A 13627-nucleotide genomic window follows, 5' to 3' on the forward strand; every position below is an offset into this window, starting at 1 on the left:
ATGAACCACGAGAGAGTGTGTAACCAAGTGTGAGGTTCTGTGTAGAAGAGGCAGTGTGGTTGGTCCAAAGGGCTGGTCTCAGCCCTGTTGCCAAAGCTTGCCAGCAGGCCTGGCTTTGTTCTGGAACTCTGGTGTGGAGGGTTGGACGGCAGCCCGGAGCCTGTGGGGGGAGCCCATGCGGTCCGAGGGGGCCACGGCTGTCCCTGCCACTGGGCAGTGTGGCTGAGATTTAGTGGGCCTGGCCTGGGTCAGGATCTCAGGCCAAACCCTGTGCCGACTGGGACGGAGCCCCTTGTTCTTGGAACCTCCCCCTTCCTCTTCCTCAGGGACCCCGGCACTTCAGGACATCCCAGTGGTCTTCTTCCTTCTTTCTGCTTGTTCAAAATTTTGCTCTTGAGTGTCAGGAGTTATTTGTTCTAGAGCATAGGCCCCCCGCATTCCCCAAATGAAGAAGACGTGTTAGTCACTCTTTGTGACCCCATGGACTGTAGCCCGCCAGGCTCCTTTGTCCATGGAATTCCCCAGGTAAGAATCCTGGAGTGGGTAGCCATTCCCTTTTCCAGTGGATCTTCCCGACCCAGGGATTGAACCTGGGTCTCCTTCACTGTCGGTGGATACTTCACCGTCTGAGCCACCAGGAAAGCCCCAAGGCCCCGGGGCGAGGCCTGCTCTCCACCAATGCTAGTTCCGCTGTAAAGTAGATGGCTGGGCGGGCCTCAGGGCGGGGGCCGGGCCACAGAGCTCGGAACACCACCTCTGCCCAGTGATTTACTTCTTAGCTGAATCTTGTTAGACCCATGCATGTGTTTTCGGTCAACTTACCCGTGTTGCTGGAAATCATCCCAGAAGTCCCAGGCTGATGGGCGGGCCTCTGCAGTGGCAGGGAGAGTGGCTGTGTCACCCGGGGCTTTAGGACAAGAGAGCTGAGGGCAGCCCATCACCGATGGGCACATCGGCGACTGCACCATGGACACCCACCGCATTTCCTGCTGCCCCGGGGAGGTAGACTGTGGCCACCGTGGGGGTTGAGGGGAGCCTGCCAGTCCCGCTGGGAAGAAGAGCAGTGCAGACGGCCTGTGGCAGCTTGAGCAGGCGTCATTTCTCACGTCCGCATCACTGAGGGTCCCTTGAGGAGGTATGAGCTTTTCTTAAGAGTAAAATGAATACCGTGTATTACCGGCAGACCAACCTAGATAGCATATTAAAAAGCAGAGACATTACTTTGCCAACAAAGGTCCGTCTGGTCAAGGCTATGGTTTTTCCAGTGGTCATGTATGGATGTGAGAGTTGGACTGTGAAGAAAGCTGAGTGCCGAAAAATTGATGCTTTTGAACTGTGGCGTTGGAGAAGACTCTTGAGAGTCCCTTGGACTGCAAGGAGATCCAACCAGTCCATCCTAAAGGAAATCAGTCCTGGGTGTTCATTGGAAGGACTGATGCTGAAGCTGAAACTCCAATACTTTGGCCACCTCATGCGAAGAGTTGACTCGTTGGAAAAGACCCTGATGCTGGGAGGGATTGGGGGCAGGAGGAGAAGGGGACGACAGAGGATGAGACGGCTGGATGGCATCACCGACTCGATGGGCATGAGTTTGAGTAAACTCCGGGAGTTTGTGATGGACAGGGAGGCCTGGCGTGCTGCGATTCATGGGGTCGCAAAGAGTCGGACACGACTGAGCGACTGAACTGAACTGATTGGCAGACATAATTTTTAAATAATTTATTTTCAATTGAAGGATAATTGCTTTACAGTATTGGTTTGATTTGTGCCATACATCAACATGAATTAGCCCTAGGTTTATATATGTCCCTCCCTCTAGAACCTCCCTCCCACCTGCCGCCCATTCCCACCCCCTAGGTTGTCTCAGAGCCCCAGTTTGAGTTTGCTGAGTCATAGCAAATTCCCATTGGCTGTCTATTTTACATATGGTAGTGTATATGCATCCATGCTACTCTCTCTATACGTCTTACCTTCTCCTTCCTCCCTGCCACCCTCTTCATAAGTCAGTTCTCTAGGCAGACATCATTTTCACATTATAGACTTCTAAAAAAAAAAAGCCCTGTTGCCTGCCCAAAGCTGGACACTCTGGAACCAAACACCAGCCTCAGGGGCTTCACCTGGGAGAGGCTGTGGGCTCACTCCTCAGAGGGGCTTCTGCTAAAACAGTGTGTTGTAGGTGGTGATAGTTCATATTGGAGGCACACAGAGTAAAACGTGACTCAGAAGATGTAAAGAGAAAGAAGCCAAGTTTTGTGCTTCCTTTAAAATTTCCTCTCTCGACTTCTGTTCCCCTGCCTATGGCTCATGTCAAGTTTCTTTCATAACTTTGCATAAAGCTGAAAATGACGCAAACACTATTCCTGAAAAGTTAAACTTGGTTGTGTATTTTGTTCTGATGCATGTCATCCAAAAACGTGCTGACTTCAAAAACCAAACCAAAGTTTCATCAAGACTAAGCATGCCACCCCTTGTCCAGATTTTCCGTCTCGTAAGTCGTTTTTGCCAGATATTTTCACTACCGGCTTTTGAAAAATGATTCCTACCCTAGTCCCACGAGGACAAGGTCTGTTCAGCAGTGACACAGGCTTATGAAGAAAATCCACAGTCACCCACAGATAATGCAGGTGCTTAACGAGACTCGGCAGTCTGGATCTTTCTAGAAACATTGAGCGTCCTGTTCTTAGGAGTATGAAGGAAGAGGTCCCCACTGGGACTCATAAGAAAAATCAACTCATAGGATTAATGTAAGAACTCATTCAATGAATCAGTACTGTGCTGTTAATGAATTGGACTATTCGTACTAAACATTTAGACAATTTTTTTCTTTTCAATTATAGAGATGAGCATATTTGTCATTTCCATATTGCTTGGTGGTCCCTAATTTTTATAGAGGCTAGATTCTTGAAGTAGAGAGCCCCACCTCTGAACTTGGAATAACACTGAGTTCAGTTTAGTAGAACCCCTGCGAAAGTGGTTACACTTGCGTCACCAGGGTGCAAGACAAAATTTTATATAGTTAGTTGACTGTGCTATTGGATTAAAAACAAAAAAATCTCAATAATCACTATTTTGTGTATTGGGGAAAATATTTGTTGAACCGTAATATGATGTTCTCTTAGCAGCCTTTAGGAATGAGGGTGCCCAGTGACTGATTAGGTAGCTCCAGCTAATATACAAAAGGATATTCCTTTTGGTTCGAAGACACAGTCAGGTCTTGGCATAGTCATCTCCAATGGCTAGTATTGTGCTGTTGAAACTGACACTAACTCATGACATTTTGTTTTGTTTTAGTTAGTGTTAAAATATTCACTTAGGTGGGAATTTTCCAGTCTGATAAAATTAGAATTGGTGATGGGGGTGATGTACATAGTGGAGGAAGGATGCCTGGGAAACATACCTGGCTGACATAGCCAGAGAGACACTCACTGGGTCACTGGGTCCCCTGAAAGGGCTAGAAAGTGGCCCGCTGTCAGAAACAGGCAGTGTAGTCATCACGTAGTCTGTAGCCCTTGTTCCCAAACATATCGTCAGCTCTTAATCCACGTAAAAGCAAAACTTCGAACACTAAGTATTGGCCTTGCTTTGAGATTGTTAACAATGAGAGTGACTCCTGAGACTTATCAGCTTAGTAAGAGTCCTGGAAATGGACTGACTTATCAGGAAGGCAACAGTAGATGTGGGGCGTAGCAGCAGGGTTTGCCTGAAGGGCCACGACTTGGACACGCTGGAGAAATTAAGATCAAAACCAGAACGCAGGATCGAGCTCTTAGCGAGTCACCATAAAGACAAGGAAAGCCCAGTCCTTTTTTCAAACTTATAGTGGAAAAGCTTCCAGGGGGACAGTTAAAAATAGCATGAAAGTGTGTTTGCTATATTTTACGCTGACCCTTTGCTTTCACCAGGGGATAGAGAGTTTTTGGCTTTAAGGGGGCGAGAGGAAATAAATGAAAAGGAACATTGTAAAGCATCCAGGATTGCTGGCTGGCAGTCTCACACATGGTATGTTTTCACTTTAAATCCTTGAGACCTCTCAGCCTCCTGTGAGGGGTGGACACTGAGTGTCGATACCCTTGGGGGAAGAATGTTCTTACTAGAACTGGTTACCCAAAGTGGGTGTTTTAAGCCCAGCTGCTAATTGTTGTGGCTCCACCTTTGGGCACGCTTTTCCCTCCTCTGTTGGGAGCTCCGGGGTTTGCTGTTTAATGGTCTTGTGTCGTGTCCTCTTTAAGAAAAGGACGTGCCCAACAAGCCCTTGCGGGTCCGAGTCCGCTCATCTGACGACCGGCTGTCCGTGGCGTGGAAGGCACCGCGCCTGTCTGGAGCCAAGAGTCCACGCCGATCCCGGGGCTTCCTTCTGGGCTACGGAGAAAGTGGCCGGAAGATGAATTACGTGCCACTGACGAGAGATGAGCGAACGCATGAAATCAAAAAGCTAGGTGAGTTTCATGTTCATTGTCGTTCGATGTCTTAATGATCTTGGCGATCATTTTTAGATTTTGAAGCTCCGTTGAACAGAACGTGGTCTTTCGGCTAGGATGTTCATTTTCCAGGTGTTACAGTTTTTCAGAAATTCACTGTTTGTTCTGTCCTCCCTCCATGCCTCCATCCTTTTTACCTTCCATTAGTGGTGGGACAAGGCCGCCCAACAAGTGCCCATCAGCGGCTTCCCAACTGGGGTTGTGCTGATGCCATAATGTGGGTCAGTTTTCTGGATGTGCGGGGGGTCGGGGGCGGTTGGTGGTGGTGAGCCTAATGCTTTTCCCATCTTGGCTCTGATTTCATCGTTTAGCTTTTTTAAAATATAATTTCATTTATTTTTTACTGTGCTGGGTCATCATCGCTGTGTGGGCTTTTCTCTAGTTGTGGCGAGCGGGGGCTCCTCTCTCGTTGCGGTGCACGGGCTTCTCCTTGCAGCGTCTTCTCTTGTTGCGGAGCATGGGCTCTAGGGTGTGTGGGCTTCAGTAGTTGTGGCGTGTGGACTCTAGAGCTCAGACTTAATAGTTGTGGCCTACGGGCTTAGTTGCTCTGAGGCCTGTGGGATCTTCCTAGAGATCAGGGATCAAACCCATGTCTCCTGCATTGGCAGGCAGATTCTTTACCACCCAGTCGCCAGGGAAGTCCCATCGTTTAGCTTTTTAAGCTTCATTGTAGATCCTGGGGCACTGGACCTTGGGTCCCATCGAGATGAAGTGTGGTGGCAGCTGATGGAGTCTGTGGACCACACCTGCTCCTCTTCCTCTTTGCAAACTCTCACTGGGTGAAGGAGGCATCGAAGCATCGGCCGTGGAGGCTGAAGGAACATTTGCCGGGAGAGGTTATGAGCTTGGTTGCTTGGTTCGAGGCCTGCTTGCCTTGCTCATCAACAGGCCTGGAGAGTGGACACGGGCCATGCTCCGAGGTGGGGCAGCGATGATCCCTTGGTCCTGGCATCCCTTGGGGGTGGACACCCTGCAGCACTCCTAGAACACTGGTGCTTTCCTGCCTTCCTTTACGCCCCCCTATCTACATGACGAATTTGGCAGGAGGCACTGGGTAAGCGTGGCTGGGTCCTTCCTTCCGCGTCCTGTAGGGGAAGCCGAGTTGCAGAGCACACAGTCTGTTCCTCTTCTCTGTGCCCGAGTCATGGGGGGCCCAGGGTTGCTGGAGACATGAGGTCCGTCTGCCTCTGGGGTTTGGTATCAGAAAGTGCACCTGCCCCAAGCTCTCCAGCTTGGAGTGTCCCAGCAAGAGGTACTGTGGCCCCCCCCTGCTTAGTCTTGTTCCCTTCCTAACTGAATCAGTGCTCAGGCGAGGAAGAGGATGTGATTTTACTGGGTCCTGCTGAGACTCCAGGGGAGTACTGGGGTCTCATCATGACGCAGTTGTGGCCCAGCTCCCAGCACACGCAATGAGGGGCCGGAGACTGACCAAGGCAGGTTTGAGCTGCTGGAGGCGCTGAGCGGGAGGCCGGGCTGGATTTCCTCCCCGAAAGATCCTCGGAAGTTACCTTACTGCTCCGCTCAGACACCTGCTATTGGAAAAGTCAGTTGGGCATTCCTAGGGCAGGATCGGCCTGGCATCCTACGGGCTTTACTGGGTCTCCACGTGATGGCACAGGCAGCCATGAGCCGGGCATGGCATCGAAGCCTCAAACTAGATGCCAGGCTTTTTCCAGCATCTGTCTGCTCCAAAGCCACATGAAACCACTAGGGATTGCGGGAGAGACTGGAGAAATCTGAGTGGTCCATGTTTTGTGAAGGCTGGCTTCAGTATTAGCAGCAAGACCCAGAGCTAGAGGCTTGACACCTCATTCATTCATCCATCCATTCCGGGGCCTACCCCCAGCCCTGAGTGGTTGTGCTGTGCTGGTTACGTGGCGGTTTCGGGGAGTCAGGCCAAATTCTTCCCAGAACATCAGCATAAGAGCCGAGTCCCCATCTTTGCGTTTCTGACACTGCAGGGGAGCACTGTGCCAGTGGAGAGTTTTCACTGCCCGGAGTTCTTTCCTAGACACCACACATTCAAGTGTCCTCTGGTGTCCACGAGTTTTTCATCTGACTGGTTCTGTTCACTTTTTGTATCCTTAGTAGTGAAGCCCTGGCTCGCCTGAGCATAGCAGAAGGATGTTTTTTTTTTTTTTTGCTTCCTGAACTTGAGCAAATGTTGGCACTGAGGTGAGGGGTAGGCCCCAATCCCAGCCTGAACAGACAGCTCAGGACTCCACCCGCTAGTTTTGGAATGTTCACCAAATAAAAAGTGTTGGATTTGCCATCGTGAAGATCTACATGACCACATAGGAGGAGGTCTCACTGGACACTAGCTCACCCTGTCCGGGAGGATGGGGCAATGTGAATTCCCGGGGACGTTGGAGTGGCCTGCTGTGTTCGAGGACGCCGGTCTCCTTATTTTATCCTGTGCAGGATTTTAATTCCACTGGTAACGGAGATACCACGGAAAGCGTGGTACTGCAGGGAATGGCCAAACCTTAAGGAAACTTGGAGAAAAATGGGCCTGTGGTCCCGTCAGCAGAAACCCTGCCCTTGGAGTCATTCATCAAACACATCTTCTTGGGCATCTTCTAAGTCAGGCAGCATCCTGGCATGGCCTCCCCGCAGTCCTCTACGGGGCAGATGGTACCCAGAGTGCGTAGAGATCACTGTTGTGAAAGCGGCTGCAGGGGACAGAGAAGTGTCGGGGGCAGGCGGCTCTCTGGCCTCCGGGAGGCGCCACCGATGTTGAATCTTGTCGTCAGAGGAGCCCCCCGGGGGTGGTGGGAATACGGAGCGGGAGGAGGTAGGCAGCCCAGAGGAGGTGGGAGCCGGACAGTAAAGAGGAACGAGCCTTTGGAGTCCTTCAGGATGTCTCCACTGACCTTCAGGAGTCAGTTTCTGCCACGTCACACTGAGGTCAGGAAGTGAGGGGAGTCGGTGGGACCTGGGGTCCCAGGGGTCCCTTGGATGGTGATGCTGCGCTCATTTTGGAAATTTTGTTGCTACTCTATTCAATGATAAAGGAGCATGGGAAGAAGTGTGCTTGTATACCACTGGGTCTTTATGATATTTCTATTAAAAAGGGTGAACTGCGGCATGACCAGCTGTCAGGTGCTTTCTCAGCCCAGGGTCAGTGTCCCGTGGGCTCTGGGCTCTCTGCCCCTTCTCAACTATGTTAGTAAGAGCCCAGGGCTTGTCTGAGACCAGCCTAGCATTTGGGCCATGTCCTTGGGGTCATCTCACCCCACTGAGCTGGCTCCTCATCCATGAAAAGGAGACGATGAGAGTAGCTTCCTCCTGGGGCTTTGTCGGGACTAAGTGAGGAACTGAGATAAAATGCTTAACCCACACAGAGACTAGACCCAGCACACACGAGCCAGTGTTAGAGTTTACTGCAGTGCCGCCTGTTTCCTGGAGATCATCTCAGGCCACACTGACCTGGAGAGCACAGCAAATCAAGAATCTGGGCATTCAGCAAATCAAGAACTTTAACAATTATATTGCAGACATGCAGAAGAGTCCGTCGTGGGAAACTGGTCTTTTCTTGGTGGTTCCTGATAAACGATGAGCCACCACTTTCCACATTTAGTTCTTTATACACATTCCTGGATTGTGAAATTGAGCAGTAAAATTTTTCTTTTTTGACGTTTGGTGTGCTTGTCAGTAGTGCCAAGAGATTAACAGATCTGAAGGGACTCCAATGTTGAGACATTTAACGTTCTGGGAATCCAAGTGTTACAAACTTGATCCTTCCTTTTTGTAAAACATAACATTTCAGAATTTTCTGAGAGAATAAGATGTGAGAGCCTCAGCCTCATAATGTACTCTGGTTGCAGTGTGAGTCTCATCTGCCCTATGTATGCACGACTCAATGGACATGAGTTTGAGTAAAGTCTGGGAGTTGGTGATGGACAGGGAGGCCAGGTGTGCTGCAGTCCATGGGGTCGCAAAGAGTCGGACACGACTGAGCGGCTGAACTGAACTGAATTGATGTACGTATAGATACATAGAGACCGCGCAGCTTGTCACCTGTTACTCCTTCGCTGAAATGCGATTAGTCTACAGAAGTTTACATAAACAGGGCTCTCTGTGTGAGTCTTTTTTTGAACATGGGTCTCCTTTTATGTTTACTGTTTGTAAAAACAAGAGGTTTATTCTGCCATTGCCACACGGACGTTTGCCATTCCGGCAGGCAGGCCACCAGTGTTATGCATTTTCTTTAGGATCTTAGGGAAACCTTTCTGGGCTTCCCAGGTGGCTCAGATGGTAAAGAATCAGCCTGCAATGAAGGAGACACCAGTTTGTTCCCTGGGTTGGGAAGATCCCCTGGAGAAGGGAACGGCAACCCACTCCAGTGTTCTTGCCTGGAGAATCCCGTGGACAGAGGAGCCTGGTGGGCTGCAGTCCATGGGGTCACAAAGAGTCAGACACGACTGGGTGACGGAGCACACACGCATGCCGTCTTATTAACGTGCGGACGTATTACCTGATGGTATAATTATCCACATTAGTAATATGCCAGAATTGAAGTGAAAGTGAAGGCGCTCAGTTATGTCCGACTCTTTGCGACCCCATGGACTGTAGCCCACCAGCTCCTCCGTCCATGGAATTTTCCAGGCAAGAGTACTGCAGTGGGTTGCCATTTCCTTCTCCAGGTGGAGTATGTCAAGTGGCCTCATTTTTATTCTTGAACTGATCAAGGCTGCTATAGGAAACAAGGATGATAGAACCTGGAGTTGGGTATTAGCAACTTTGGATTTAGGGAAGATTACGAGTCCTTCTTACCCACTCCAGTGTTCTTGCCTGGAGAATCCCATGGACGGAGGAGCCTGGTGGGCTGCCGTCTATGGGGTCGCACAGAGTCAGACACGACTGAAGCGACTTAGCAGCAGCAGCAGCATGAGCCCTTCTTAGGGGTGTGACTTCGGGCAAGTCAATCCATTTTTGTGGTTTTATGTCCTCATTTGTAAAGTAAGAAAGTTCAAACTGGAAGATAGCCAGAGTTTTACCTGGGTCTCAGACTCAGTGATTCCATAGTACTTGAGAACTGTAGGCTTTAGTTCTTGCAGTTTATTTCCAAATAATGTTTTCAAGTTTAGATTAAATTGGATATTAGTGGGCCTAATGCACAAGTTGAGGGGGTGGGAGTGGGGGTGAACGAGAGAGAACAATCTAGAAATAAAGGATGAGTTTAGACTCCTCTGTTTGCTCTTAGCTCACCTTCAGAGACACTGTTCTGAGGATTTCAGTTCAAAGGGCACAGCGTCCCACTTGGGCTGAGACGTCCCACGCGGTGTACTTGCTACTCTCTATCTCTCTCCTCTCTATTTGATGACAAATAAAAACAGAGACATCCCCTCCTCTCTGTTTGGAGGTAAAAAGATATTTAGGGAATTACACGGGAAAATGTATTATCCTTTTCTTCTTTTAAACATTGTTCATCTTTCTTTGATGCAATAGAAACCCACTTTTTCAGGAGTTGCAAAAGTTTCAGGAAGTGGTAAAAACCACTTCCACGTTTCCTGGCAAAAATCGTGTTCTTTTTGAGTTTAGTTCCTACGGTGCTCGGTCTCATCTGTAGTTGCCCTGAATAAGTTAGAATGTCAATAAGATGAGAAGGGAAGGAGGTAAGGGGAGGGGACACCGACAAGCGAACCAGTGGCAGAACCTCATCCCTTGCTTGTTGGTCTGCAGCCTCCGAGTCGGTGTACGTGGTCTCTCTGCAGTCCATGAACTCCCGGGGGCAGAGTCAGCCAGTCTACAGGGCTGCCCTAACGAAGCGGAAGATTTCAGGTATGTCTCCAGGGATGCATCTGGTAAAGCCATGGTCTAGGGCCTGGTTGTTTTTCAAATGGTGCTGGCCGGGTGATGACGTACATGGATTTTATTGGGTATAAGAGGAAGCAGGGGGGCAGACTTGGTCACATTTTGGAGGAATGTGTGTTTCTTTTCTACTCAGAGGCTAGAGTGTTCCTGTGATACAATCTATCCCTCTGTATATTTGAATGGCTTCAGATTTGTCATGAGAGCCCCAAGCATTTATTCCATTTACAGGCACTGTCTGATTCATGCATAAATTGCCCTTGGTGATAGACTGGGAACAAAGAGAGAGAGAAGGGTAGGTGTGGATGGGGCAGCACACAAGATATGCCCTCACACTTTATTTCGGCTAAAACTGCCTAAAAATAGCATTGAGAAGAGTGAGGAAAAATGTAAAACTGGCTTGCTGATAGCCCGATCATTGGTCACTTACTTAGGGATAGTTTTTTCCACATCTGTTCACAGATGTTTTTTATATCAGTAACAGATTACACATACCTGATCACATGCCTTAATTTAAAGAGGCAACCTATGACATAATGATGTTCATGAATTCACAATTTATTTAAATAATATATTTATATGGTATACTCTTATATTGATAGTTACTGTAATTGTACATTGTATAACAAAAGTCACACATGTATGATATTTCACATTTTAAAAATTCTTATGGCATAATGATCTTCGTGAATTCACAATTGATTTAAATAATATATTTATATGGTGTACTCTTATATTGATAATTACTGTAATTATACATTGTATAAGAAAAGTGACACATGTATGATGTTTCACTTTTTAAAAATTCTTTAATTGCTGCTCTAGAAGAAGTCCCTGTATCACTTTTCTAAAGGCTACATAGTTCAGCTTCCCCTACTTGTAGTAAAAGCCACAACCTTTTGAAACATGATCCCTGAAAGTTGAAAAGACAAAACAAATGAAAAAACTGCAAAACTCCAAGAGACTCAGAAAAGCAAAACTGAAGACGTCTTGTGAGTCTCAATGTTACAGATTGCACATAAACTTTGTGACTTTAATGTAGTCCATTGGAAACTTGCAAACTGAATTCTCTTTTCTGTCTGAATATAATATTTAATCTGCTTTGGAATCATATATTCTAAATTATGAGGACACTGAACTCAATGTGATTTGTGCAGTTGTTGAGCTAGACTTTTTTATTTCATGCCATAATCACCCAGGAAATGCTCTGAATTGAACTTTTCTTCCCCAAACTTTTTCTTCCTGTAAAAATAGTATAATTTCCCAGAAACTCAGTGTATACTGAGAAAGCTCTGAGTGATCTGGACTAACTCTGACCAAGGCAAAGCATCTCCTTTTGCACGACTGTCCTTACGTTGATTGCGTTAGGCAGCTTAGAATGTGTTTAAGAAGAGGAAGAATGGAGATTTTTGGTTTTCTGCATTGACCAATCAAATAATTGCTTGACTTCCTATTCATTTATCTACATCAAGCATAAGCAATTTAAAAACTAGGCTCTGGGGACCAGCGGGACTCAGGGCAGAGCCTATTGTAGGGACAGCCTTTCCACATGCCCCATTGTTATTGCAGAAGAGGAGGATGAACTGGACGTACCTGAAGACATCAACGTCCGGGTTATGTCGTCCCAGTCTGTGCTGGTAGCCTGGGTGGATCCTGTTTTGGAAAAACAGAAGAAAGTTGTTGCATCAAGGTACTTTTCCTTCTTTCTTTCTCTGTATTTTCTCTTATTTTCTGTATGAGAGACATGGTTTTTCTGGCCCTGAAGAGATATGTATTTATTTTAACGACTGTATTTTCAGACATACGTGAATGCCAACCTCTTTTGTAGCTGACGGGTAGACTGTTCTGGGACAATCTAGCTGATTCCGTGGGTGGTACACATTGCCCACAGATCAGATGTGTTAAGACACACAGCAGGCCCTCACATCTCATCTGTTCATAGTCTGATCTTGTGTCTGGGATTTTCCTAGATTCTGTTTCATTCTTTGCCCCCAGTTTTGCTTTGTCTCTTGAATGTTCTGTTCATGCACAGAGGATGTGGGTCCATCTTAGGAAGAAGAGCCTTACTGTCTTCACGGTATCTGGGGATAGTGGCATCAGGAAGGGTCTTGTGTAGAGTGGTAGGCGTGTGTCTGATGCCTTGCGCACAGTGACTCCTCTTTAGATGGTCTTCAAGCGCTGCCTGGCTTTCTGTCCTATGTAACAAAATGTGCTTTATTTTGTCTTAACCCATGATGTTATGCTCTTCTGGTTTTTATAGTCATTTGCAATAGTAATGGAGGAAAAACCAATCATGAGGTTAAAATAATTTTTGTGTTAAAAAGGTCACTGTTATTGTTCAGTCCTTAAGTCAGGTCCAACTCTTTGTGACCCCACAGACTGCAGCATGCCAAACTTCCCTGTCTATCACCATCTCCTGGAGCTTGCTCACACTCGTGTCCATTGAGTCAGTGATTCCATCCAACCACCTCATCCTCTGTCGACCCCTTCTCCTCCTGCCTTCAGTCTTTCCCAGCTTCAGGGTCTTTTCTAATGAATCGGCTCTTCTCATTAGGTGGCCAAAGTATTTGGAGTTTCAGCTTCAGCATCAGTCCTCCCAATGAATATTCAGGGTTAATTTCCATTAGGATTGACTGTTTTGATCTCCTTGCTGTCCAAGGGACTCTCAGAAGTCTTCTCTAGCACCACTGTTCAAAAGCATCAATTCTTCAGCACTCAGCCTTCTTTATGGCCCAACTCTCACATCCCTACAGGACTACCAGAAAAACCATAGCTGTGACTATACGGACCTTTGTCAGCAAAGTGGCCACTGGTGAATGCCATTTCTAGTTAGTGGTAGACCAACAGTCATAAAAATGTGCATTAAATGACTAGCACACATCCAAGAAAAAGTACACAGTCAAGAGAAAGCCAAAGACTTGGTGGTCTAGTCATTATATATTATTTTTTTAACCTATTTGCAACCAGGAAAAGTGAATATACTTTAGAAAATGAATGGAATATAATGCTGAGTAAATATATATATATATGGTATATAGATGTTATTCTACATTTTATATATATATTATATATTATTTGTACTAGCTAGAGCTTCTGTCACTGCTAGTAAAAAAAGACATCTGCTTCTTGTCAGAGACCTCAGAAGATGCATAGTGGTTCTCTCCCAAGCCATAGGGCCTCTCCCAGCAGGAAATGTTCCTGATCAATACGGATTTTGATTTCCAACATCCTGATGAAAAACAAAAGAAGACTTGAGTTTTCTTGGTAGAACTCTTACTGCTAATTGGTGAGCTGTGTCTGCAACTGAGGGCTTCCCTGGTAGCTCAACTGGTAAA

The 13627-nt window shown here is 47.1% G+C and overlaps 1 protein-coding gene across 1 annotated transcript in view; it reads left to right on the top strand.

The window, feature by feature from the left end:
• The window catches only part of FNDC1 (fibronectin type III domain containing 1), a 113294-nt gene that overhangs the window by 46865 nt on the left and 52802 nt on the right, over nucleotides 1-13627 (top strand). The window contains exons 5-7 of the mRNA XM_043457427.1: nucleotides 4230-4436; nucleotides 10164-10262; nucleotides 11862-11982. Of these exons, the coding sequence (XP_043313362.1) occupies nucleotides 4230-4436; nucleotides 10164-10262; nucleotides 11862-11982 (427 nt within the window). The remainder of the gene's footprint in view (nucleotides 1-4229; nucleotides 4437-10163; nucleotides 10263-11861; nucleotides 11983-13627) is intronic.

This window comes from Cervus canadensis, chromosome 33 (assembly GCF_019320065.1).
Source record: "Cervus canadensis isolate Bull #8, Minnesota chromosome 33, ASM1932006v1, whole genome shotgun sequence".
Lineage (NCBI taxonomy): Eukaryota > Metazoa > Chordata > Mammalia > Artiodactyla > Cervidae > Cervus > Cervus canadensis.